This window comes from Chanodichthys erythropterus, chromosome 13 (assembly GCF_024489055.1).
Source record: "Chanodichthys erythropterus isolate Z2021 chromosome 13, ASM2448905v1, whole genome shotgun sequence".
In the NCBI taxonomy this organism is placed as follows: Eukaryota; Metazoa; Chordata; class Actinopteri; order Cypriniformes; family Xenocyprididae; genus Chanodichthys; species Chanodichthys erythropterus.
Window position 1 is genome coordinate 33,590,062 of NC_090233.1, and position 27,200 is coordinate 33,617,261.

The 27,200-nt window shown below is 38.1% G+C and overlaps 1 protein-coding gene across 3 annotated transcripts in view; it reads left to right on the forward strand.

Moving 5' to 3' along the window:
* The first annotated feature begins 11,246 nt into the window (after positions 1 to 11,246).
* Positions 11,247 to 27,200, forward strand: part of abca2 (ATP-binding cassette, sub-family A (ABC1), member 2) — a 77,981-nt gene continuing 62,027 nt past the window's right edge. For 2 of the 3 annotated variants that reach the window (XM_067406384.1, XM_067406385.1), the window contains exon 1: positions 11,248 to 11,822. In XM_067406384.1, coding sequence (XP_067262485.1) covers positions 11,757 to 11,822 — 66 coding nt within the window. In that variant the 5' untranslated portion in view covers positions 11,248 to 11,756. Of the gene's footprint in view, positions 11,823 to 27,200 lie in introns of all 3 variants that reach the window. The other variant, XM_067406386.1, reaches the window with a different exon arrangement.

The window sequence follows — 27,200 nt, forward strand, 5'->3', positions numbered from 1 at the left end:
GCGCTCAGAACGATCAAAAATGCGCGACAATGAATCGGGTTTGATGTTTTTGGAACCCGGGCGGTACGAGAGAGTAAAATCAAAATGACTGAAAAAAAGTGCCCTCCGAGCCCGCCTGGAGTTCAATTTTTTAGCGGTTCTGATATATTCCAAATTCTTGTGGTCGGTCCATATGATAAAAGGCACCCCTGAACCTTCTAACCAGTGACGCCACTCATCCAATGCAAGCTTGACCGCCAGCAACTCTCGGTTACCAATGTTGTAATTACGTTCAGCAGGAGATAACTAATGAGAAAAAAACGCGCAAGGGTGCATCTTGTCGTCTGTGGGAGAATGCTGGGATAACACCGCCCCTACCCCCACCTCTGATGCATCGACCTCCACCACGAACTGCCGTGATGGATCAGGGGCAACGAGAATAGGGGCTGAAACAAAACAACCTTTCAGTTTGGCAAACACAGCCTCGGCTGTGTCTGACCACCTGAACGTAGTTCTGGGGGAGGTCAAGGCAATCAGAGGCGCGGCTAGTTGGCTGAAATTGCGAATAAAAGCCGGTAGAAATTGGCGAATCCCAGAAACCTCTGTAGGGCTTTATGGGAATCTGGACTTGGCCAATCCACCACAGCCTTAACCTTCTCGGGATCCATGCGTACTCCCTCAGTCGACACAATGTACCCTAGAAAAGGAACAGACTGTGCATGAAAAACGCATTTCTCCGCCTTGACAAAAAGCCCATTCACTAGCAACCTCTGAAGCACTCGTCGGACGTGCTGCACATGTTCCGGGAGAGAAGAAGAAAAAATCAATATGTCATCCAGGTAGACATATATGAACTGGTCGACCATATCTCGCAGCACGTTGTTGACGAGTGCCTGGAAAACCGCCGGGGAGTTGGAAAGCCTGAACGGCATAACCAAGTATTCAAAGTGCCCCCTAGGGGTGTTAAAAGCGGTCTTCCATTCATCCCCCTCCCTGATGCGGACCAAATGATAAGCATTACGTAAATCCAATTTTGTGAAAATTGACACTCCCTGCAACCTCTCGAATGCTGAAGACATCAACGGCAAAGGGTAAGTATTCTTTACCGTGATGTTGTTCAGCTCCCGGTAATCAATACAAGGTCGCAGAGATCCGTCCTTCTTCCCCACAAAAAAGAACCCCGCCCCCGCTGGAGAAGAGGAAGGGCGGATGAACCTAGATGCCAGTGAATCAGAAATATATTTCTCCATAGCCTCCCCTTCCTGAACAGAAAGTGAATATAACTTGCCTTTAGGCGGAGATTTACCTGGCACTAAATCTATGGCACAGTCATAGGGACGATGCGGAGGGAAAGAAGCAGCATGAGACTTACTGAACACCTCCTTCAGGTCGTGGTACTCCGTGGGCACGTTAGATAAATCCACTGTTTCCTCCTGAAAAACAGAAACAGAGACATATGGACATGCAGACACAAGACACGACTCATGACACTTATTGCTCCAAGCCCCAACGGATTTCTGCAACCAGTCCACCTTGGGGTTGTGTTGAACTAGCCAGGGGTGACCAAGGACAATGGGTGCAAGAGGAGAGTCCAAGATAAGAAAAGATATGATCTCGGAGTGGTTGCCTGATGTGATGAGAGTGATGTCTTCAGTGGTGCATGAGATGGTGGGGAGTTCTTGACCGTTAAGAGCGTGTACTGCAATCTTGTTAGTGAGAGATTTGAGGGGAATCTGAAGTTTGAGTGCGAATGCATAATCCATAAAATTACCTTCAGCCCCAGAGTCCAGAAGTGCTCGACAGTCGTGAGTGTGATTAGACCATCTCAATCTTACCGGGAGGAGCGTAGATGTGGATGAGGTCTTCTCGGCGGAGATCCCACCTGATAGTACCCTCATACTTATTACCGGGCTTGACCTTTTACCGGACAGTTGTAAGCATAGTGACCAGCTCCCCCGCAGTAGAGGCAAAGGCCCTGGCATCTCCGCCTCTCCCTCTCCTACCGGGAAAGCCGAGCTCGCCCTACCTGCATGGGTTCGGGATCTTGAACGGGGCTGACCGCGTCCCCACCGCTGGAATGTGAACTCTCTATTCCTCTAGAAACACGGCTGGGTAGGACTCGTCGCTCGACCCTGGTCAGTCGAGTATCCACTCTCAAAGCCAGTTCAATCAGTCCGTTAAGTGATGGGGGAAGATCCAAAGCGTAAATCTCTTTGTGGATGCGGTCAGCCAACCCATGCAGGAACATGTCCCACTGCGCCTCCTCGTTCCATTGACACTCTGCCGCTAAAGTCCGAAACTCAATGGAAAATTCAGAAACCAACCTCTCTCCCTGACGTAGCTCCGCCAGCATTCTGGCCACTTCTCTCCCGGCAACCGCGCGGTCGAACACGCGTTTCATCTCAGTGGCAAGTGTCTGGAACGAGGCGCAGCACGGATCTTGATTCTCCCACACCGTTCCCCATAGCGCCCCCTCCCAGTCAGTAGAGTCAGAACAAAGGCGACCTTGGCACGTTCTGTGTTGAAAGTTCTTGGTTAAAGAGAAAAATGCATAGAACATCGTGTGAGAAAAGATCTGCAGTAACTTGGTTCACCTGCATATGATTCAGGAACTGGTAGTCGGGGCTCCAGCTGGGCGACGCTTTCTGGTGGTGTGGGGAGAAAGGCCGGTGTGGGTGGCGCAGTGGGAGCACGCAGAATTTGGAGTTGTTGGGTGAGCTCGGACACCTGCGCCACCAATGCTTGAACAGCACGACCTGTGTCGTTCAGGTTCTTCTCCTCTGAATCCATTCTATGAAGACTGGTCCTCCAGTCCTCCAGTGCTGAAGATGGATTACTCGCTGCTTCCATGCTTTGGTTAGATCGTTCTGTCATGATAGAATACAGGAAAAAATAGGGAGTTAACACGTTTATTGAAAAAATAGAAAAGTGGTCAGTCACTGAACGTCGAGTTCACGCGTGACACAGGGACTGAGATGGTCAGCGTGAAGACAAGTTGCGTTGACAAGATGAAGTGTGCTGGTGAAGATGACAGATGAATCCAGACATAGAACGTAATCCACATAGACACCGAACAGGAACAGGAATCACGAGACTGGCACACCAAACAGGAACAGGATGGTAGACAGCACGGAGACATCAAACAACGATCTGACAAATGAGATGAGAAATGAGTGAGTATATAAAGGGTGAGCAAATGAGCTGCAGCTGGTGCTGTGATAGGTGTCAGCTGGAAGCGCTGATCATCCGCGTGGCTCGGGCACGCCCACTAACACACACACACAACAACAGTGACACGAGACAAGCAGGAAACAATGCATTCAAATACCGTGACAGTTATAACACATTTCCTGTTTCCCTTTGCTCGCCATAAATTCATTGCCTTGCCACGGCCAAACCGTTCGAGATATCAAAAATCCGCTCGCAATTTCTCGCAACCTCAATGTCTTGAATTCAAGATGACCAAGTTTGGTGGTCGGATTAATCGTCTAGGAGGAGTAGGCTATATCAAATTCCAGAGCATGCATTTTCCAAACAACCCATAATAACTGACTTCCTGTTGAGGTGATGTATAACTTAGAGCATGAAAGTTGTTCGGCCAGATGAGGTCTATATTGGCTCGTTTCCACTGAGCGGTACGGTTCGGTATGGTATGGTACGCAATTTTTGGCGTTTCCATTGTCAAAAGTTGTGAATGGTACCCTAATTCCGAACCGTACCGTACCACTTTTTTGGGACCCTTTCGTTGGGGTACCAAGCACAACAGTACCGTATCAAAAAGGTGGAGCTACACGTTGATTGGTTGACAGAGAATCGTCACTTGCGCGTGCTACAAGGGGAATGACAACACAAGAGGCGCCACACACAAATGTTGTTGAGGCAACGCGTGCATTGATTGTCTTCACTTCATATAGGCTATATAACAAAACAAAATATAAAACACAACCCTGCCTATTTTCGTTTTTATTTAAAAAAAATATGAAACCTATTAATATGTGGTTCAGGCAATATGGGCATGTACTCTGATTATCTTCACTGTATGTAGCCTATAATAAAATTAATTAAGACAGAACAACCTTCTCTTTTTATTAAAAGTCAGTTTTAATTATCAGTATTAACCATTATAAAAGTATAAGTATAAAATATGACAAGTTATACATTAAGAAATAAAGACAAGCAAACAATTTAGTCAAACGCACAGCGCGCGCACTACAACGGTAAAGTTAAATAAATACATAAAGTTATAAAACTTCGCTTTGCCCCCAGCAAAAACGATTTGCCCCGATTTTCAAATAGGCGCTATCTTTATAAATAAACCACAGATTTGAGGTTTAAACAACTACATTCTCGCCTGAAAAACTTTTAAAACTACATTTCATGACACAATAAAATAGTTTTTAAATTACGCGGGTTTTCTCCTCCGCTTGCTGGTAATGATGTGCTGCTGCATGGAACTTTGCGATCTTGGTATTCTGAAATGCCGAATGTTGGTGTGCAGCAAGCAAAGCTCGTCTTCTTCTTGTGACAGACAGCCACAAGCAGAGAAGCAAGAACGAGATCTGCTGTATGTCCTCCATTATTTACTAGTCGTTTCTCAATGTCAAGGAAGGATCCTCGGAAGCCAGAATTTCGAGGATGCTACGTCATCGACATCCGTCAAAGGACTGTTCCAATGTCGAGGATCCTCGGAATTTCAAACAAGGAATTAGTCCTTCGTTCGAAAAATATCTCATACACAGGAAAGGATGCATATGTGTATCCTTCGCGCTCTCATATCACCCACAATCCTATGCACGCAGCTTTGCGATCTTGTTCAAAAATGTTTTAAAAAAATGTTGGACGTTAGTGGGCAATATGCTTTCAAATGTAAGTAGCCTATATTTACGTTACCAAACATTTGTTATAACAGTAGTAAATATGTCAGATAAATAAAGTTTAACGTTTAAATGCCAGTACAAATTACTACCGTATTGATATTATAAATTATACAAATACAAATTACGTTATTGATGGCTAACTGAACCGGACCGTTGTTAGCTTGTTTGCCATCACCAGCATCCTTTATAAATAACTAGTTAAGTTGTCTAAAGTAATTTAACGGTAATATTATACCATTATACCATTCACAGCGTTATTCATAGCTTTCTCGTATTTTTTAACAGGGACCAAGGAACAAACGGAGGCGTTCATACGGCTCTGTGTAGAAAACAAGCAGCTGTTTACCGGGGGGTAATGACGCAATGACGTGACCTTGCTAGTCTGTTCCATTTACGTGTTCTCTGAATGCTAAAGAGGAGCCTCTCCTAGACTCTGAAGGAAGTGACTTGGAAGGACCAGTCCTGCCAAGGAAGTATCCTTGACATTGAGAAACGCCTACTGTGTCGTTTTCTTCTTCGCACGAGAATGACGTCAATCACCTCTGTGTCGTTTTCTTCTTCGCGCGAGAATGACGTCAATCACTACTTTCTGGCTACACCACGCCTTATCAAGTAAGGATACTGTTGGCAGTGGAAACGCAAGCCTGATCAAGGTGTACCGTTCTGAACCGTACCGAACTGTACCGCTCAGTGGAAATGAAGCATTAGTGTACCGAGTTTCATACAAATACGTGCAAGCGTGTTTGATATATGGACCAAGTTTTTAGACACTGTTCAAGGGGGCGCTGTCAAGCCCCCCCTGCCACGCCTGCGTACCAGCTTCTGCCCGGCCCTGATGGCCGACAATTCTGATGTGTGTGCAAAGTTTCAAGAGTTTTTGAGCAGAGGTGTCAAGTAACGAAGTACAAATACTTCGTTACCTTACTTAAGTAGAAATTTCGGGTATCTATACTTTACTGGAGTAATTATTTTTCAGCTTACTTTTTACTTCTACTCCTTACATTTTCACGCAATTATCTGTACTTTCTACTCCTTACATTTTAAAAATAGCCTCGTTACTCATTTCATTTCGGCTTGTTTTCATTCCGGCTTTAAAAAAATAAATCGCGCCATCCGGATAGAGTGAATTTGATTGTGGTTGGATGAGAAGATAAAACATATAACGTACCATTCTGACACCCTATTGGTTTGTACGTAATCCATCACACCTGCACGTCAAATCACGTCACACTCCAGCAAGGAGGACTAAAAGGTGCGTTCACGCGGCCTTGTAATTCCTGTAGTTACGAGATTCGAGCTTGTAAAAAGCGTTCACGTCCTCGTAGAGATCGTAATTACAGCTTGTAAGCTGGGAGTTTTCTGAGAGCTTCCACATGTTCCACCTGACCGCTGTAATTCATTTAGGTGTTGATAGTGGTGTCATGGAAACGCATAATTCCTAGTCCAAGGACCAAAAGGACGTGAACAGCTCCGAATATAACGTCACGTGTTGTCATGTCAAGATTCCGGTAAATACGAGGTGACGTGAACGCAGTAATAGTCAGTGTTGGGGGCATTACTCAAAAAAGATGATTTCTTATAAGTTATTATTTCTACACTACTGGCTCATTTAGGCTATCAAACGGGTGCTTTCTCTTCGTCCTCTGCAAATTAAGCTAGGTAACGTAATGTTAGTTCGATAGAGAGACGTTTAACACTAGAAGTCCCAGAGAGCAGCCATTTGGCTTTTCTACCTATAAAACCCGCAGGACAGCCGATGGGCTGGAAGGCTTTAGGCTAATATCCCTAATCAGCTGTGAACAGTTGCTTTTGTTATGTAAACAATGTGGGGCCATGCTGAGCCACTTCAAGGAAACTTGTGTTTCACTTTGCCATCTTAGGGAGAAATCAACACACATGTTTTTTTTCCTTTGTTGCTGAGATCTATTGATAAAAATAGTACAAAATAAAATAAAGAAACCAACCATTTGTACACATATTTACAAATAATATTAAAAAGTGAGTGAGTACATTCCAGCAATCACTCACAATCCTGGCACTGCCTGGCAATATATTATAAATACATTTTGTATATATTCATTATATATTAATCTTATATTTGAAATACATCATAAGTCCATTTTTAAAAGTGTTTGAAAGATGGGTTCAAGTGTATTACAAGTGGTAACTAAATACATTTTTCTATACAGAGATAGTATGTTAAAAGCTCATTTTAGTTCAAATTCATGGTGTCTCAAAATAGTACACTTAGATGTTGTTAAGATTATCTTAAGAAGTACTAAAGAAGAGCTTTTAGTATATTAAGTACAAAATAAGTGCACGGAAATAGAGCACTGTACATTATGAAATAAGTGTATTTTACTGCACTTTTTTTTCACCTGGGTAGACACTCCAACACTTTCCGTTTGCATTAAGATTATTTTTATTACCACACTGGCAGATATTGATCATTTTACTTAAGTAAAATGCACTTAATTTAGATCCCCCCAGGAAACAAGACTAAATATCATATATAATTTTCTCATATAGAAAATCCATCTTGATTTAAGATTTTTTTTTTTAAATTTACTTGAAATAGGATAAAAAATACTTAGTAAGAAAAGCATTTTTTTCAGTGTGAATGAGTGAGTTAACTTTTTAAACATCACTTGCACTCCCTCATTTCAGGGTTAACATACTCAGAGTTTTCACTTAACCTCCTTTCTGAAACCGGCCCATGGTCAATCAAGTTCTCTGCTTTTAGCAGCCCTCCCCCACACATACAAACAAGCCACCAGCAACCATTCACACACACACCCCCAACCCCCCTGCAGATTGCTCAGGTAATGACCATATTTACACATGAATTGATGCTAATGATAGCCAAAAGACTAGCCAGTTAGCATCCACTTGGCTAAAGGAGGGTTACAAATCTCTGGGACTTCTAGTGTTAAATCGTATTCCGGTTTTTAAACTTTTTTTTTTTTTTTTTTAAGCGCGACCCTTTTATTTATGTGACACATAGTCATATACAACCATGTAACTAAACAAGCCAAAACGAATTATTTTAAAACGAAACTTAAGGTAAACCTGCATTGCTCTCATGGTATACCTCTCTCTTTCAGTGAAGTGGAGCAGTGCTCTTGCTGAATGGCACGGATTGCACTACAGACTATTGTACCTTTTATATGTTTTTTTTTTTAACTGTATTTTATTTTTCATAACGAACAAGCTGCGATGTCACGTTTCCAGTGCTTTGTTGTGTGCGCGTGAGGCGCAGGCGCGATCAAACAGCTGTCTTTAAAGGGGACTTGCCTCGTCGTCATGGCAACGGTTCGTGAACAGGTCAGATTACGTCAGAGTTTGTTGGATGCTCAGACGACCAAACAAACGCCGATTAAAGGTGCCCTAGATTCAAAAATTGAATTTATCTTGGCATAGTTAAATAACAAGAGTTCAGTACATGGAAATGACATACAGTGAGTCTCAAACTCCATTGTTTCCTCCTTCTTATATAAATCTCATGTGTTTAAAAGACCTCCGAAGAACAGGCGAAGCTCAACACTGTCACGTAACAGTCGGGGTGTACGCCCCAATATTTGCATATGCCCGCCCATGTTCCCAACATTATGAAAGGCATTAGACAAGGGCAGGCATTAACGTCTGGAGCAGCACAACCGAACCATCAGACTAGGTAAGCGCGCAAGAACAACAGTGAAAAATAGCAGATGGAACAATAACAACTGACATGATTCATGATAACATCATATTTTTAGTGATGTTTGTAAACTGTATTTCTAAATGTTTTGTTAGCATGTTGCTTATGTACTGTTAAATGTGGTTAAAGTTACCATCGTTTCTTACTGTATTCATGGAGACAAGAGCCGTCGTTATTTTAATTTTTAAACACTTGCAGTCTGTATAATTCATAAACACAACTTCATTCTTTATAAATCTCTCCAACAGTGTAGCATTAGCTGTTAGCCACGGAGCACAGCCTCAAATTCATTCAGAATGTAAACAATATAACAGTATACAATACTCACATAATCCGACGCATGCATGACGAACACTTTGTAAAGATCCATTTGAGGGTGTAAACTTTGTTTATGTACTGTTTAAGGCAAGCGCAAGCTTGGGGGCAGAGAGCATGAGAATTAAAGGGGCAGTAGCATAAATCGGCTCATATTTAATGATGCCCCAAAATAGGTAGTTAAAAAAATTAATTAAAAAAAATCTGAGTATTTTGAGCTGAAACTTCACAGACACATTCAAGGGACACCTTAGACTTATATTACATCTTGTAAAAAAACATTCGATGACACCTTTAAACATGTTCAGTCGGGTAAACAGACTCCGACCAACGCCAACAACTATCCAACAAACGCCAACAGAGAGTTTGCTGGCGTTTGTTGGTGCGGTGTGAACTGAAACAGCTGGCAGGTGTTAATGTCAAGCCCTGATTGTTACTAAGCCTGCCCTGGGTACACCAAAACTACCCGCATTTTTCTTGTCCGTTGCCCTCACAAATTTCTGCAGTTAAGCTTGGATGTACATTTACATTCCAATAAAGGTTATTAATGCCTCTGAATTTTGACTTTTTGCACCATTAGAATACTTATAGGCAACTAGTCATGATATCTTCCACTCCATGAAACCCATGTTAATGGTCAGTAGTACACATATATGGTGCTTTAATGTATTTGCATTGTACTAAAATGCGTTCATTTTCAATGGACATATATGCGGCTGAAACGGGTAGCCTAGTGCATCCCAAATTTTTCAACATTAACATTTTAATATAACATTATGGTCATTATTTTTTTGAGGAGGTGGAGTACACAATAGGCCCCTGTGGCGCGGCCTAAGCTTTTGTCCTTAATGGCATTTTTTCCCCTACATTACTTTTACTTTTATACTTTAAGTAGTTTTGAAACCAGTACTTTTATACTTTTACTTGAGTAAAACGCTTGAGTTGATACTTCAACTTCTACAGAAGTATTTTTAAACCCTAGTATCTATACTTCTACTTGAGTAATGAATGTGAATACTTTTGACACCAGTGTTTTTGAGCACGTTAAGGGTCCCAAAAATGCCCTAATAGTCGGGAAAAAAAAAAAAACTTTCCTAAGGAAAACAATAGGGCATTCAGCCTTTGGCTTTGGCCCTAAATATAAATCGCAATACTTTAAGGTATTTAGCAGTAACATTGTCAGGCTTTTTTATTTACAACTAAGTAACCTGTCTGCACAAAATATGATGTAATATATAAATTATATCGACATTACCGTGGCTTCATACATTAATTTTAAAAAATAAAAATAGCAAAACACACCTGATGCGCATTATTTGTTCTTCATTTTCTATTAGCAGAGTTAACAAACCTTGCTGTATTTTCGTGTAATTCATTCAAAGAGGGTACACCGCCATCTTGCGCCGACGAAAGTGACTTGACCTGACCTGACGTCGTCAATACGAACTTCCCAGGAGGACTTGAACGCACCATGTCCGAGGTTCAGTACATTCATTGTGAGTTCCACAGATTTGGGGTGTGCTTGCAGTTGTCAAATAAATTTTTATTAAATCTGGCCTTTTAACTTATAGCTTTATTGCATGGTAAAAAAGCGCTACCTTGCCAAAGCACTGACAGTGGCCCATCTAAAGGAGTTGTTGAGCTGCAAATACAAACATTACATGCAACAATCAGGCAGTAATTGACAGTACACTAGCCCCGTGGCGTTGGGGGTAACCAGTGGGGGCGGCAATCATCTTTCAGGGTGGCCGTGCCACCCTTTAGACACACTCCATGCTAGGATGTAGTGCCAGTTTATTGTGCCCCCAGGTGATTGCACCTAATTCGCCTATGAATAAAAATAGTCTGTGAAATATCCCTGATAGTCTTTGAATGCAGAAAGAATAGGGAGCGACTTTCCCTGAACGATTTCGGATGAGAATACTAATCTTACCATCCCTGCCACATAAAGACAAGGCAGAAAAAGTAACAATAGTATGAGTCAGAACACTGACGTTTAAAAAACATAAAGAAAAAAAATAATTTTATTATAATAATTTGACTATTCCCTTTGGTAATATTATAATCCCCCAGTTAATGGTCTCCCACAGAGTTCCCCCAGAACATCTGGCCTTGATGCGTGTCTAATGGTTGTTACTAGAATCATATATTAGGCTATGCCATGTTTTTTCTTTTTCTTTACAAATCGTGATGCCTGTAGGATCTGGTTAGTTGTGCTATTAATTTCCAACAGCTCAGACTACTGTTGGAACCAGTGCCATGCTGCAGAGGGTGCTATTCGCTTTTCTCATTCTCAAAACTCTTTTCAAGGGTAACTCGCTATAATCAGTACACTGATCAAAGATCACAGACTTCACACGATCCACGACAGCTACAAAAAAAATGTGATCTCGGATAAATCTGCCCATCCAGGAAGGATTACCTCAGTCCCAGAAGTAAAGCTAAAGATGGGGAGATTAAAATGTTCCCACATCGATGGAGTTTCTATAAATAGCCCAGCGTCGCAGAATGATGAGGATTCAGCAGCGCATCAGTAATCCAGCTGAGGCAGCCGCTAGATTACCATAAAAAAAAAATCACATCTGATCTACTTCACACATCGGTCGCGCGCTCAATGAGGTCAAGTTACTATAGCAATAAGAAACGTTCGTTCGCGACGTTTGGCTGAAGCTGTCAGGGTATCCGCCCACTGCTCAATGAGATGCGAATACCTATATCTGCTGCTACCACAAGAGCATTTTTGTTCACAACCCCAGCCCTCTTATTTCAGGATGTTTGGCTTTGTCACACGCCGGGGAGGACAAAATGCAAATAAAGCGGAATCTCAAAACAACAACACTGTGATGAATAGATTATAATTTGCGACTTCGTTCTCCAACTCATCGAAAATGGGATTTCTTCACCAGCTACACCTTCTCCTGTGGAAGAACGTGACTTTAAAGCGGAGGGGACCGGTAAGAGTGTATTTGTTTACACGTATCGCGTGTTTTTATTTTATTTTATTTTATTTTATTTTATTAAGGCCTTGGCGGGGTTTTTTGTTTTGCTAAAAACAAGACCATCGCTAGAGATGCACGAGCATGTCAGCATGTACGTTATTGTAGAACTGCAAAACATACAGTCTACAGGCAAATAGTATGTTATTCAGAATGCTGTAACGTTACAGCTTCAGCACGATCTGGCCTTCTAAATCACAATTTTCACATTTTCTGAAACAACGTGGGCGGAACCACTTAGCTTAAAGGAAGTTGTGTAGACGTCTACTAACAGGTTGTTTAGCAACCTAACAGGTTGTTGCCTAAACATCGCCTGTTAGTTTGACTTTGACCACACATCTCAGGCAACTTGAGGTGCAACCTGTTAGCAAGGTGATAGATTGACTGCTGCTGATGTTGAGAAAATAATCATTTCATCCCTGATGTGTTTTAAAGTGTACTGAATCAGAGGAAGTTCAGCCTCTCCTAACGTTCAGCTGCACTTAAACAAACATGCAATATGCAAAATGTCTGCCTTATGACATGTCACTGGCCTTTAACTATCAGGAAATATGATCCTGATGCTTCAAGGACTGAAGTACTGTGGTGTTTACCACTCCCTTGGCCCTGAATGGAAATGTTTGTAGTTATCGAGTAGTTTTGTCATTTTTGTCCCCAAAGGGCTCATTTTAATATGCCTGTAGGAACAGAGCAACCTTTATAAATCCACGTGGGAGGGGCAAATGCAATGTTGCAACAGCAAACAACAAAAACAAATGAAAAGCAAAAAACTGAATATGTGCCCAGTTGCAGCAGAAAATAATGGGTATTACTACTAAGAGCATTCTTTGCATTAAGATATACAGTGGAATCCAAAAGTCTGAAACCACCTTGATACCAATACCAATCTGGTATTTAGGATTTTCAGATCTAATTTAATGTTAATTTTTCAATTCTTTTTTTCACTCTAATTATTATGCTGCTATTAATGGAATGGAATTTAATGGAAACTTTTATTCAGAAAAATGGAAAATAGATGCTTTTTCATTTGTGTCCGCAGATTTTTGGACCCCACTGTACATATGCTATACAGAGCACACAAAAACATACACTGTACCTATATACAAAATACAAAATTAACTATAATATAGAAAACATATTCATTTAGATATTACAACAACTAGTTTAAAGACTACCACATGAACTAAGAATGAACAATACTTCTACAGTATCTATTAGTTAATTTCAACATTTACCAATACATTATTAAAATCAAAAGTTGTATTGTTAACATTAGTTAAAGGGTTAGTTCACCCAAAAATGAAAATTCTGTCATTTATTACTTACCCTCATGCCATTCCACATCCGTAAGACCTTCGTTAATCTTCGGAACACAAATTAAGATATTTTAGTTAAAGTCCAATGGCTCCGTGAGGCCTCCATAGGAAACAATGTAATTTCCTCTCTCAAGATCCATAAAGGTACTAAAAACATATTTAAATCGGTTCATGTGAGCACAGTGGTTCAATATTAATATTATAAAGCGACGAGAATATTTTTGGAGCGCCAAACATAACAAAATAACGACTTATTTAGTGATAGCCGATTTCAAAACACTGCTTCAGGAAGCATCGGAGCACAGTGAATCTGCTGTTCGGATTGCCAAAGTCACGTGATTTCGGCAGTTTGACACGCGATCTGAATCATGATTCGACACACTGATTCGTTTATGCTCCGATGCTTCACAAAGCATTGTTTTGAAATCGGCCATCACTAAATAAGTGGTTATTTTGTTATTTTTTTATAATATTAGTATTGAACCACTGTGCTCACATGAACCGATTTAAATACGTTTTTACTACCTTTATGGATCTAGAGAGGAAATGTCATTGCTCCCTATGGAGGCCTCACAGAGACATCGGATTTCAACTAAGATATTTTAATTTGTGTTCCGAAGATAAACGAAGGTCTTATGGGTGTGGAACGGCATGAGGGTGAGTAATAAATGACAGAATTTTCATTATTGGGTGAACTAACCCTTTAATGTTCTGTGAACTAACAAGAACAAACAATGATGTATTTTTATTACCTAGCATTCACAAAGATTAATAAATACTGTAACAAATGTATTGCTCACGGTTAGTTCATTAACTAATGTTAAGGGGTCATTGACGAATAAGGTTTTTAAAAGTGTAAAAAAATAAAATAATTGAGATATAATTAATTTTGAAGTTTTATTAAGTGTAAACAATGAGATTAAGTGTTTTTTTTTTTTGTTTTCTTTTTATAAATCAATTAACAATGCTTTTGTCATTTTTTTACAAAATGGACAAAATTTGTCACCAAAAAAGTAATTTGGTTTAACACAAATTTGCCAAATGACTCTTTTTTTTTTTTTTTTTTTTTTTTTTTTTTTTTTTTTTGTTATACCGAATGATAATATTTTCAAACAGTGCTAACAGGCTGATATCTGATATCTAGGACAATCAAACATTTTATATTTTGTATAAGTTTTTAAAATATTACAACATTTTCCATGTTTTTATAGCGGTTGTACCAAATGACCTGATGTTTCGGGACATGCGAAAACATGTCCCGAATTTGAAAACATGAATTTTTCAAATAGTTTAAGAGAGATTTTAGTTACTTTAATTCATGATCATGTGATTCTTTGCAGGTGTCTGAATGATGTCCCATCCTGTCACATGATATTAAACGCATGACGTGATCCAAAATAGTTCTTTATATTGGTTGTCTTATAATGTCATCAATGAAATTCATTTTTCCGGACATTCTTTCTCATAACAAAGCATCGACTTCTACACATAATTTTAATACCATTTTGCACCATGTTGATATATGATGTGATAAAATCATGGCAGAATAATATAATTTTTTTATATAATATATACATATATACATTTATTAAATTTTAAGATATTTTAATCACAAATGAAATGGCTGTATTGGCATTTGGATGGTTAAACCGAATGACCTTTTGACACTTCAAAATCTTTAAAATACCTTTATATGTAGCAAAATATAATTAAAACCTTTTGGATTCAATAAAAGTGATCTAGTTGTACTACCTTACATACTTTGGATGTCATATCATTATTATTATTAAGGTCACGTCATTGACCCTAACAAATGAGACCTTATTGTAAAGTGTTAACCAATAATCTTTGAGTGCTATCTTGGAGCAAACTAGCTTCTAAACTGGAAGTTTCTGGGAGTGATAGAACACTCAAAATATTTATATGAAGGGCATGGAATTTTTTTTTATTGTATGAGTAAATGTACCGGCATTTTAAGAGTGCTTGTAACTTTATCATTGTCTTTATCATATCAGCTTTCTGTAACTGCATGACCTGGTCTGGTATTGAACAGAAGTGGGGCTCTCAAGAGCCTTGCCCTAACACTCAATTAGGAAATAAGCAACCCTCCTTTGAGTAGCGTTTTGACCTCGAGCAGATACTTAATTACTAAGCATTGTTCCTATCTTTATGAGCCTCGCTGCTCTGTTATTTTTAGAAGTAGAAGCATTTTACAATAGCTCACATTTGCAGCAGACGTCAGGCTCCCTGGAGGTAAGGATCACCCCAGTAAGAATAGTAACAGTTACGTCACTAGGTTGGTTTGATCACATAGGTCCACTTCAGGGGGAGTTTGAAGGCTTATTAGATTGATGGGGCCCTGGGAAGTGGCTAGTCAGCAAAAGGTTCAGCTTGCTCTGTTCTGTGGATTCTAAATGAATGAGGTCCAGTGAGTTCAACTCTCTACTGGCTGCCTACCTTTATTGGTTACTCACCGCTTATATGTCAGCTCTTTGTCAAGAGTGTTTGTGGTTTAATGGTGGTGGAGTGCAGGTGTGTTCAGATGTTTGTCAAAGACAGTGCACCTATAAGTGATGTATGGTATTATGGATGATGTGTTTTTATGATTTAGACTTGAGGTAATGATTTACTGTGCAATCTGTTGATTACATAAGGCAGTTGATGGGGATGCAGTTGATGGCTAACAGTTTTATGTAGGTCAGTTATCTTTATGTTTGCAGTCTTGTTTATGTTGATTTGATGATGAGGATGCATTTAAGTTCCATAAAATCCCTCACAGCTAAATGACAGCTTGTATTGTTTGTCTCAGATGTCTGGATCCTTCTGACGTTTCTCTGTAACCCAATTACAATATTTGATCAAGCATAAATGGGGCTCCAGACTAAAAAAATGACCAGGGAATCACTGGCTCCTAAAATTAGGACTAAACGGCCAAATTATTACAGAATCGCTCAAATTAGATAAACTAAAAAGAGTGCATCGATTTAACTTTCTTTTTTTGCAGTGAATTAGCTAAATCTAAATTGGAATGTTTCTTTTTATCATTATTGCCAAATTTACATGGCAAAGGTGGCACAGAAGCACTTCTGAAGTGCCATTTAGGTGCCTTTACACAGACTGTAATGCTGCTAAGAGGTGGCATAAAAACATCTACACACATTTACACACAAATACAACTGTATACTGTGATACTATGAGCTTAGGTTGTCTGAGATTTAGTCCGGCATTTATGCGGCATTCTGCATTTACACTGGATTTTGAGCAGGCACAGAGCAGCCTTAACCAAGACACCTTTGGTTTGACTTCCTAATTATGTTTAGTATGAAACTGTGTTCCAATTTGATGACGTCACAGTGATTCTTATTGTATAAAATGATAGTTATGTATTTTTTAATTAGAAAATCCATTTATTATAAAGGCAAAACTTTACAATAAGGTTCATTTGTTAACATTAATGTATTAACTAACATGAACTAACCATGAGCAATACATTTGTTACAGTATTTGTTCATCTTTGTTAATGTTAGTACAATTGTTCATTGTTCATGTTCACAGTGCAATAATTAATACTAACAAATACAACTCTTGATTTTAATAATGTATTAGTAACTGTTAACAAAGAATCAACATTAACAAAGATTAATAAATGCTGTAGAAGTGCAGTTTATTATTAGTTCATGTTAACTAATGTGCTTAACTAATGAACCTTATTGTAAAGTGTTACCATTATAAATTAAGTTCAGAAACTTTAGCAATATATTGTAATTGTAATACACACGTCATGGTAATAATTTCAAATTAGACAAATTCGTTCAATGAGTCAGTTGATAGATCGATTCCAATTGAAAGTTTTTGAGATGGAGAATTCATTAAAAAGAATCAGCTCATAAGAGCCATTTGTTCATAAACCATTGTTAATTGTTGCACAATGCAAATAAGTTTTTTTTTTGTTGCCATATTTGCGACTCCTTTAGTCACAGTCTGGAGCCCTGATTAAACCCTCTCACCCACTAAGACTGGGTGACTTGTTTTTTTAACAAAGCAATATCTCCACCTCCTACCCCATCATAACAAAATCCCCATTTCATAGAGTCTGTGTTGGATTGTGTTACAGTCCCTGCTTGAAGGTTAGATGATTATTAACCCAAAATTGGTCTTTAAATGTGTCGGCTGCCTTTACCTTATGCCAAGTGCAATACAGGCTGACCTACTTCTTACAAGCTTCAATCCCTGAACAATTGGTTGAGGCAGGGATGGGCAAAACTGTCTGCGTATCTATGGAGACAGAGATAGAAAGAGAGACAGATAGATGGATAAAGCGAGAAAGAGAAAGGTTCAAGACACAGACAGCAGTCTGATAACTGGACAGTCATCAATAGAGAGCGAGGTAGTATAATGCCAGCTGTCTGAATTATACATGCACACTGTATGTTAATGGAATCACAGGATGTGTTCTGTGAGCTGGTTTTATGCTGTGATCTCACTAATAGAAATGCAGATAACTCTACCATTTCATCATTAAAAATTCAGTTTGTGTTTTTGGAGATGAGGGGTATTGCACATTTCTTTCCATTAAGAACGTCTGCTAAAATGCTGTCTAAAAGTGGGCTCAGATTTTCCCAGATGACATCATAGTTTTGTGCTATAGTAATGTAACCGTTTAACGTATATGCCAAATATATTAACATAATCTTTTTAAGACAATATTAATACGCCATTTACAGAATAGCATTACTGACAGTCTACGTCCTTTTACATTAGCTGCATTAACTTTCTGTCAGTGTGAAAAATAAGAGAGTACGTCAGTGGTCTTCGATACTAGTTTGGCAGAAACTGAATCTGAGTTTGGCAAATTGCAGGGCTCCATTTTTGTGATGAAAATTAAGTGAGAAGATCCATGAGAAATATTAAGTGTTCAAAGACTGTTGATTCAGCAAGCAATAAAGTTATACTGCAGTAGTGAGCCCCTTTTGAGAGTGAGCCTGCATCAGTGGAAAACTGATCATATATATATATACAGGGACAAAATGATGCAATTACTTTAAAAGGAAGTTAACTGAGAAGCAGTATGTATTAGAGATCTGTTAGATTGTAGTTGGAAAAGACATTATGGAGTGTGTTGTAGTACAGTGTTATGGCAACAGTTATGGTTCTTGTACTGATATTTCTCTTACTAATTTCATTTCCTCTTTTATCTCAATTAATTTCTGCAGTTAATTCAGCCTACAAACTGCCTACGACTCCATTCTAACTGGTTTGTAGATCGTTTCTATTTTTGGTCTTTAAAGGGATAGCTCATCCAAAAATGAAAATTATCCCATGATTTACTTAACCTCAAGGCATCCTAGGTATATATGACTATCTTCTTTCTGATGAACACAGTCAGAGATATATTTAAAAAATATCCTTAGTCCTCCAAGGTTTATAATGGTTGTGAATGGGGGCCCGTGTTTTGAAGCCAAAAATAATGCATCCGAACCATCCATAAAAAAAAATTAATCCATACGACTCCTGGGCCCGGTTTATCAAAAGGTTTAATCCGGATAAAATTGATCCGGATTTAGTAATCCTTTTTTTTTGCGATCCGTGATCACGTAATCCAGCTTACTTTTGGAGCCAGTTTTTTAAAGCAACATCGGATTGGATCAATCTGATCCGGATAGGAACTTTTCAGGATCACCAAATCTGGATTTCCAGTGCTCTACGGAGGCCCTAAAGGGACATGTTGATAGAAAGAATATGGGTTTTGAATTAAATATATTTTTGTTGGATATTTACAACTGTTTAGGGATTGTTTTATGGCACCAAAATTTCTTTTAACTTTAGAGTAGGTTACCGAAAGGTTAAATATGTAGACTAATGTCTGCATTTAATTTATTACTTTAACAGTTAAACTAATCAAGAGCAAGATAAAAATGTGTATGTATATTACATGATAAAAATGTTGTATTTTTTGACTAGTTTGGAATCCACCTTGAAATCCTACCCCCTGTTGGGATCAGGATAATCCTGTTTTTTTTTGGATCAAAGTGATCCAAATCCTACAAAAAAGTTCTGAAAAACCCAAACTAAAGGTTTGATCCGGATCAAAACCAAGATTGGATTACGTGATCTAATCCGATTATGTAATCCATTTTTTTCTTTTGAAAAACACATTTTCAAGATTTGATCCAATCCGTTATCCAAAATCCTAGTGGATTACTTTTGAAAAAACGGGCCCTGGGGGTTAAAAAGGCCTTCTAAAGCGAAGTGATGGGTTTTTATAAGAAAAATATCCATATTTAAAACTTTATAAATTCAAATAACTAGCTTCCGGCAGACGACCGCACGCAGAATGCCCAAGTTGACTTGCGCCAAATGAGTTATCTTCTGACGTGATGTATGATGCAGGATGTAGGGGTATCGTAAGCTTAGACGACTCTCGCAGTTCAAACAAATGAGGCTGTACAACAAATTTAAGCTCCTCTTCTTTTATTGAAATCCTCTGACTTTTCTCTTTAAAAATGATTGTTTTAGACTTATAATCCGTGACCGGTGATTTGTTTTGCTCTATCCTCGGCGCCTCCATGTTCATCATTACGTTGTGTGTTAGGTCAAAGGATACTCTTCCGCCACAAATCGACGCGCACGGTCATCCACCAGAAGCTAGTTATTTGAATTTATAAGATTTTAAATATGTATACTTGTCTTACAAAAATGCATCGCTTCACTTCAGAAGGCCTTTATTAACCCCCTGGAACCGTATGGATTACATTTTTGTTTTTTATGGATGGATGTAGTATTTTTGGCTTCAAAACGCGGGCCTCCATCCACAACTACTTTTTTAAAATATATCTCTGATTGTGTTTGTCTGAAAGAAGACCTATACACGTATACACCTAGGATGGCTTGAGGCTGAGAAAATGATGGGATAGTTTTCATTTTTAGGTGAACTATCCCTTTAAAAACTTTAGACTTTTCAATAAATTTAACATTGAATAGGCATGCACAATATAATTATTTTTAAAAAATGTATATATTTCATTGGCCAACGATGGATATTTATTTGTGCATGCTGATTTGACCTATATTACATTTTGATTATCTTTGCTGTCATCTAATGCCTATTTAAAGTTCATTTAAAAATAACATTATCATTAGCAAATGTAATAATTAGAAAAGTTTTTTGAGCACCAAATCAGCATCTATTAGAATGATTTCTAAAGGATCATGTGACACTGAACACTGAAGTAATGGCTGCTGAAAATTCAGCTTTGCTAAACTGTGATTGGTCTCTTCTCTGAATTTACAGCACCTGTACATTGCTAAGGCGCTGTCGTGTTATATATCATTTAATACACAGCTGCAGAAATCAAGAGAACAGCAAAATTTATGCAAGACCAATGCCAACAACCTTCCCTAAAACTTTATCATGCTGCTGTTGATGGCTTGCGAGCACTGGTATGTGCAAATCTAGTTGGTATTTATGCATGCGCAATATTATTAATGTGATTAGATGTTAAATGGTTTGTGTTGCAGTGAACTGATGTGCACAGTAACATTTACTACAGTAGGATAATTGTGTGACATGAATGTTATTAACATTTTGTGAAATAATAGTGCTTTGTAACTCATCCATCAGTTGCATAAAGAAAAAGCAGCATTGAGGATGGCATCGATGTTCGTGGACAGTTTAGATCATAGTGATCTCCTCAGTGGAAAGCAGTGCTTTGGAGCAAAATTGATGATTATCTATCTGCTTATGGAGTAAGTGGGGCACTGAAAGTTCCCCATGTCCAGTGATGGGTGTCCTGCTAGCCCAGCATAGCTCAGACAGCCTGCTGAATTATTGAGATCTCTCCGTACTCCTCGGAGAAAAGCAGCACTGGAAGAAGATTGGATGAAATAAACATGAGCTGGAGGAGAAAGGGAATGAGGGAGAGAGCGACAGGAGGAAAGTACTGTAATGGTCAGCCGTTCAGGAAGAACAGGACTTGGGTAAGAGAGGGTTGATGGACGGAAATGTCTTTTGCCACTGCGGCACTGACAAGCAAAAGCCAATGACGTGAGTGCTGGAGCAAGAGAGGAGACTATAATGAGGACAGGTAGGGTAATGTGTTAAATGAGGATCCAGTGAGAAAATAGAGGTGTTAGAAAGAGTGTGTTATAGGGAGAAGGTGAAGAGAGACGTGAAGGAGACAAGATGGGAATTAAATGAATTGAGACTGGAAAGAGGGATAGAAGAGTACAGAACTTTTGAGGCTATCCTTTCATTCAGCAACAAGATCTGCTATAAAACCCTGACCCTTAAGCCCCTCAATGTGTGCCCACCTTAACTGAATGACAATATGTGTCCGGAGTCAGGGACGGTCCCTTAAATGATAATTATTGCAGCAAATGTTCACCTTGTAAAACCAAGCTCAGGCAGGGAGCCATAAATTGGGGCAAAGAGAGAGAGATGAAGAGAACCGGGTTAGTTCTGGAATCTGGATCATAACTTTTTCACCAAAATAGTTCTTTTTCCTCATGCCAGAGCATGGTGTCTGTGAAGTTCTTTCAGAACCGCCCCATATTTCCACTGACTTTATCTTTATGCCATCACAAGCTACGTTTCATTTTTATTTATATATATATATATATATATATATATATATATATATATATATATATATATATATATATATATATAAAATGATTGAAATCAATTCACACAAATGATCTTTGTTAATACAGTAATTTTATTTTAGACAGATTGCAAAAATAAAGTGGCTGGAGCTGCTATGCAACATGGCATGTTTGGAGTTCGTACGGTACTGTGATGGCAAAGCTTAATTTTTTAGCAGCTATTACTCCAGTTGTGTCACATGATCCTTTAGAAATAATTCTAATATTCTAATTTGCTGCTCAAGAAACATTTCTTTCTATTATCAATGTTGAAAATAGTTGTACTGCTTAATAGCTTTGTAGAAACTGTGATTCATTTTTTCAGGATCCTTTGATGAAAAAGATGTTCAAAAGAATGGCATTAATTTGAAATGGTAAATGCATTTATAATGTCAAATAAGGAAGTTATGCTCTAAAGTTTAATATTTAATGTTATAGGTTTGTTTAAATTCCTAACCCAACTGTTAGCAGGAGTGAGTGATACAATCAGTAAAAGCATGTCACATCAACCACCCAACCTATGATTAAAGTTTTGATAATATTTTGAAAAACTTTTACTCATTCTTCTTGTGTAATAGTTACACATTGAGGAAGTAGAATTATTACATAATTTCAGAATAACTGAAATAATGGAACTAATCTTGAACTTGTGAAAATGGATGATGCATTATGTATTGTGTTTGTAACAGGTCAATTTAGGGAATTGTTAATTAATTTATAGGGAATTTTAAAAGAGTCACTTATTTTACGACTGAGCAAATGGATTGTTCAGCGTTCATTTGAACAGGCCTTAAATCAGCTTTGTAGTGGATATGAATATCCAAACTAGTGAAAACACTATTTATTTGCAAGGTAACATAGATCAGCAGTTTTTAAGACATTAAATTCGTAAACAGAAACACACGCACGCACACATTCACACAAGTTGCAGAAAGAAAGGAAGTGAGGAAAGAATGAGTTTCAAGAGAGTGAAATGATGAAATCCCAAGTTGCAATATATGTACTTCATAAGACCTGATCTGAACGAACCATCTATGATTAATTTAACCCTTCTATCACTTCTTAGGCAGGGTTAATAGGCTTTATATCAATGCACTAGTTCAGCTAGAATCTGGAGGTACTTGCGTTTGACGTTTTTGTCTTTAAATGGGCATTCCCTTGTCAGTGTCTTTGGCTTGGAGAAAGGTGTTTCCCAGGTTCTTTTGATTTGCTGCAGGTCTTTTTGGGTCCGGATTGATGATGTGGGAAGCCAGTCACATTCTGGTGTGCTGGCGAAGGAGTGGAGTCTACCTCGTGGCTGAAGTTTGTAGTTTTGAGGCAGGCAAAGACTAGAGTTGATTAAACTTTGTAGCAAAACTTAACTTAGTTTCCTTTCTTTTCCGTTGAGAGTCTTGTGTTCTAAGTAAAAAAAAAAAAAAAAAAAAAGGAAAGTAAGTAAGTGAGACGAGAGTAGTTGGATGGCTTGAATGAAACCGCTTCTTATTTCCGTCTGATCTTGATCTGCCTTTGTCTTGTCTTCATCTGCTCTACTTTTTTTTTTTTTTCATCTTCTGTCTGTCTAAATTGTCTTTGTGTACTAAATTTTTAAACTGAGGTGTTTGTCCAAACTCTTTGAGGAGTTCTGACCAATTAGGTATCATCTTTGTTTCAGAGGTGGCTTTTCTCCTTCCCTCATCATAAATTAAATGTTAGCTGTGGTCTCTTAACTTTCAGAGGGTACAGAGAGTACAGTTTAGACATGATTTCTCTAAAAAAAATATAATACATTTTACACAGATTTCATCCATGCCGTCATTTAAGAGTCAGATTTACACTCATACCAAACAAGGCACACTTTTAAACAACCATTCAAAAGTTATAACAATTATTGTGAGTGATCTGAGCATAACAGACACAAGTAAAGGTTTTAGAATTATGCAGTTGAACAATGTTTTATTACAAGACTGCATCGAATTGGTTTTGGAACAATTTGATACAGTTTTTATATAAAACAGTCTCTGTGGGGTTTTCTGTGGATTTCAACTCTGTTACTCAGAGGTTACTCAGAAGAAGGCCTGTTTTGTATCTATATTTCGGCAATCAATTGTCTTTGTGGGGCTCAAGTTGTGCCCTCTTCAAACCAATCTGTCTTTTACAAACTCTTCTTCCTCAGCTAGGCACAACTTTTACATGCTTGCAAGGCCGTAAAGTACTTAGCTGCAAATAGAGCTGCAAATGACAGATTCTCTGATTTTGGGTGCTGCGTGTTGATTGTTGAGATGAGTTTTGTATGGAATTATGTTTGAACAAATCATCTTGAAGATTCATTTGTGTTTGTTCGTCTTCAAATCCTACTTGTTGTATACAAAATATACAAAATAAATATGAAATGTCTTTTAAAATAAAATGTCTTTTTAAAGCTGTATATAACCTTGTTTGTGTATAGTGGGTTAAAGTTTTGTTAAAAAAATCAGGTGACATTTAAAAGAAATCCCAGTTATCTTGTGTGACAGTTAATAATCATCATTCCAAAATTGATGAGATACACCATTTCAACAACAATACAAAATCCCAACCATTTTTTTCATTGCTACATTTATCTTTTAAATGCTTCAAAACACTCCTCTCTTACTGTCACCTGCTAGAAAATGAGAGAAATGAATCAAAGCCGTCCATCAAACAGTGTCACAGAAGCATCTTATTGATCTGTTTTTGTGTTTGTGAGATTTTTATGATGGATATCAAGAGGGTATGTGTGTATGCAGTGTGTGTGTAAGTTCCTTCCATAGATGGCTTTTCTCCTAGTCCTGCTGTGTGTCACCTGTTATCCATGACAAAGAAAGAATGGCTGCTCTTTAAGTGTGGATCTATTTAAATTGTTGTGTATTTGAATGTATTTGATATAAAATGAACCAACTGCTTTTTTCCCCTTAAAGTTACCATGAAATCAAAATGGACAATTCTTGTTTTTTATGGAATATTGCAGTATTTATTATAAATAAATATTTTGTTTAAATTCATGTTCCCTCATAATCTTTCATCAAAATACTTCCCGTTCCTCTTGCAGTGACATCTCTTTTCTTCTCTGATGACGTGTTTACTGGTGTGAGCATGGGACAGCCTGAGATCACAGCAGTAGCAAACCACAGTGATCCAACGATCCAATCAATTCCCTATAGACAAAATAAATTGCCGGGGCCAATAAACATAAAATTTCTCAAGGGCAGTTTTTGAAGGGGACACAAATAGTACAGCCAACATTATACTTGTAAGGATAGGTGTACACAGAGGAAAGCCTTACTACTATTATTAGTGTAGCATGGAGACCAGGACAATGGAGTTTTCCCCTTTTCCACCTCACTTTGAAATCACTTATGAATGCCCATGCACATTTTACTTTCAACTTGAATTAGCGCATTTTGGGGCCGGCAATTGCTTGAATGGTGGGTTCATTATTATTCTTATTGAAAAACACAACAAAACAGTACAATGACAAACTTGCTTATACCAAACATAGAACTTTTATTAACAAAACGAATAAGACTGCTTATGCTATAGGCCTAATAAAATAACAAATAACTTGCACAAAGTTTAAATAAAAAACTGACCCCGCGATTTACGCCTATGGTCACGATAACAAAGAAAAGACATTCGCAACTTGCGTTTAATACTAACTTTAACAGTTTAAGATCTAAACTTTTGCGTTATCAAATGAATGTGCCACTTCATTCATTTTTAATATCATTTTGATTGAATTTTTGTTAATATCAAAGAGAATACAATACAGCATCATTATCCGTTTTACGTGCCATGATGTATCCACCATGGGGAGGGTAAACTCTGTGACTGGCCTCTTCACTCTCTCGCTCTCAAGAACACTCCTCTCAGTTTCTTTTTTCCCACAGCTCAACTGCTCTTTCAACTCTTTTCTTCCTTTCTTCTTCCTGCTCTCATATTCTGTCTTTCTTCCTCGCCCTCCTCAGGAGGAATAATAGCGTGTGTTCTTATTGAAATGAGGTGAAATTGCTCTCAGCCTGAGCTAATTTTGTCCTCATGTATAAAGCATTTCATGAAATATTTACCACTTTGATAAACATGAAATATTTAGCTATTATAAATGTTCCTTTTCACCTTAATTTGTCATGCAAACTTGCAAATACCTCTGAGACAATAAGAGAAATAAACTATTAGACAGACCAGAATTGGTCACAGTCTTGACCAGTCAACTGTAATGAAAACAAAAATATTTATTTACACAATATTTATTCAAAATTGTCTAAGAAAACAGAAACTTAGATTTTATAGATTTTAGATTAGATATACTTCTTTTAGGTCCTTGACGTAACCTGTTTTTTTTTTCTTTCACATTTTCTCCATTAATTTATGTGTATTTTAGTGGTAATTAACTGCATTTAAACAGTCTTATCCAAACTATAAAAGATCTCATAGGCTTGAAAGTGTTAAGGTGTTCCTAGAAGGCTTCTATCATTGGTCGGCTAGTGTTATTCTTCCCAGGCATCACGCATCAAAAACTGAGCTAATGAATCATGATATTCCTGGCTCACTCGCACTCTACTGGTGACTGAAGTATCAATTTTTTTTCTGTGCTTTTCTCTGCAGAGGGTGTTTATGTGCCAAGATGTCCCGTTTTCACAGACCAGCACTTAGAGATAGAGAGAACAGAGGGAAAGAAGACTGCAGTTTTCCTTTAATCAAGCTGGGTGCCAAGTGAACACACTGAATGGAATTAGAGGAGAGAGAGAGAGAGAAAGGGATGAAGGAGGGAGATTACCAAGTCAAAAAAGAGAGAAATGTTATATGGAAGGCAGTCTACTTTCGTGGGTTTGTAACTGATCCTGTCATCTTCGATTCACACTCAGTATTCTGGTTGTAAGATGATATATTTTCTCAGGAGCTTCATGTTGGTTCAGGTGTAATGGGAGCACAATGGTAACCACCCACTGTATCAGCAGCCTTAGGTCCAGAAGAGTCATTCAGTGTCTGATCAACCAGAGGTCCCCGGCTCAAATTTTGGGAAAAAATATTTTTTCTGTAGAAAGAGAAACATAATAGTGATAAAAGCCAAAATATTAAATGTCACAGATGTATATTAATCCACTATTTTGTAGAGTGGGGTCAAAATGACAATTTTCACCTGACATTCGGAGCCAAATTAAAGGGGTGTAAAAATTACTTTAGAAAGATGGATTGTTATTTTATGTTTGCACAGATATTGGTATGTCTATTAGTAAAATCTGTTGACTTTAGCAATCTTTGTTTCATTATACCAATAGTGACAGTTTGAAAATGGCAAAAAGCACTTTTTGTGTTTTGTGTTTAGTCAAGTTTGCATGCCTATAACTCAAGAAGTATTAAAACTATCTCAAAGGTGCCGAAG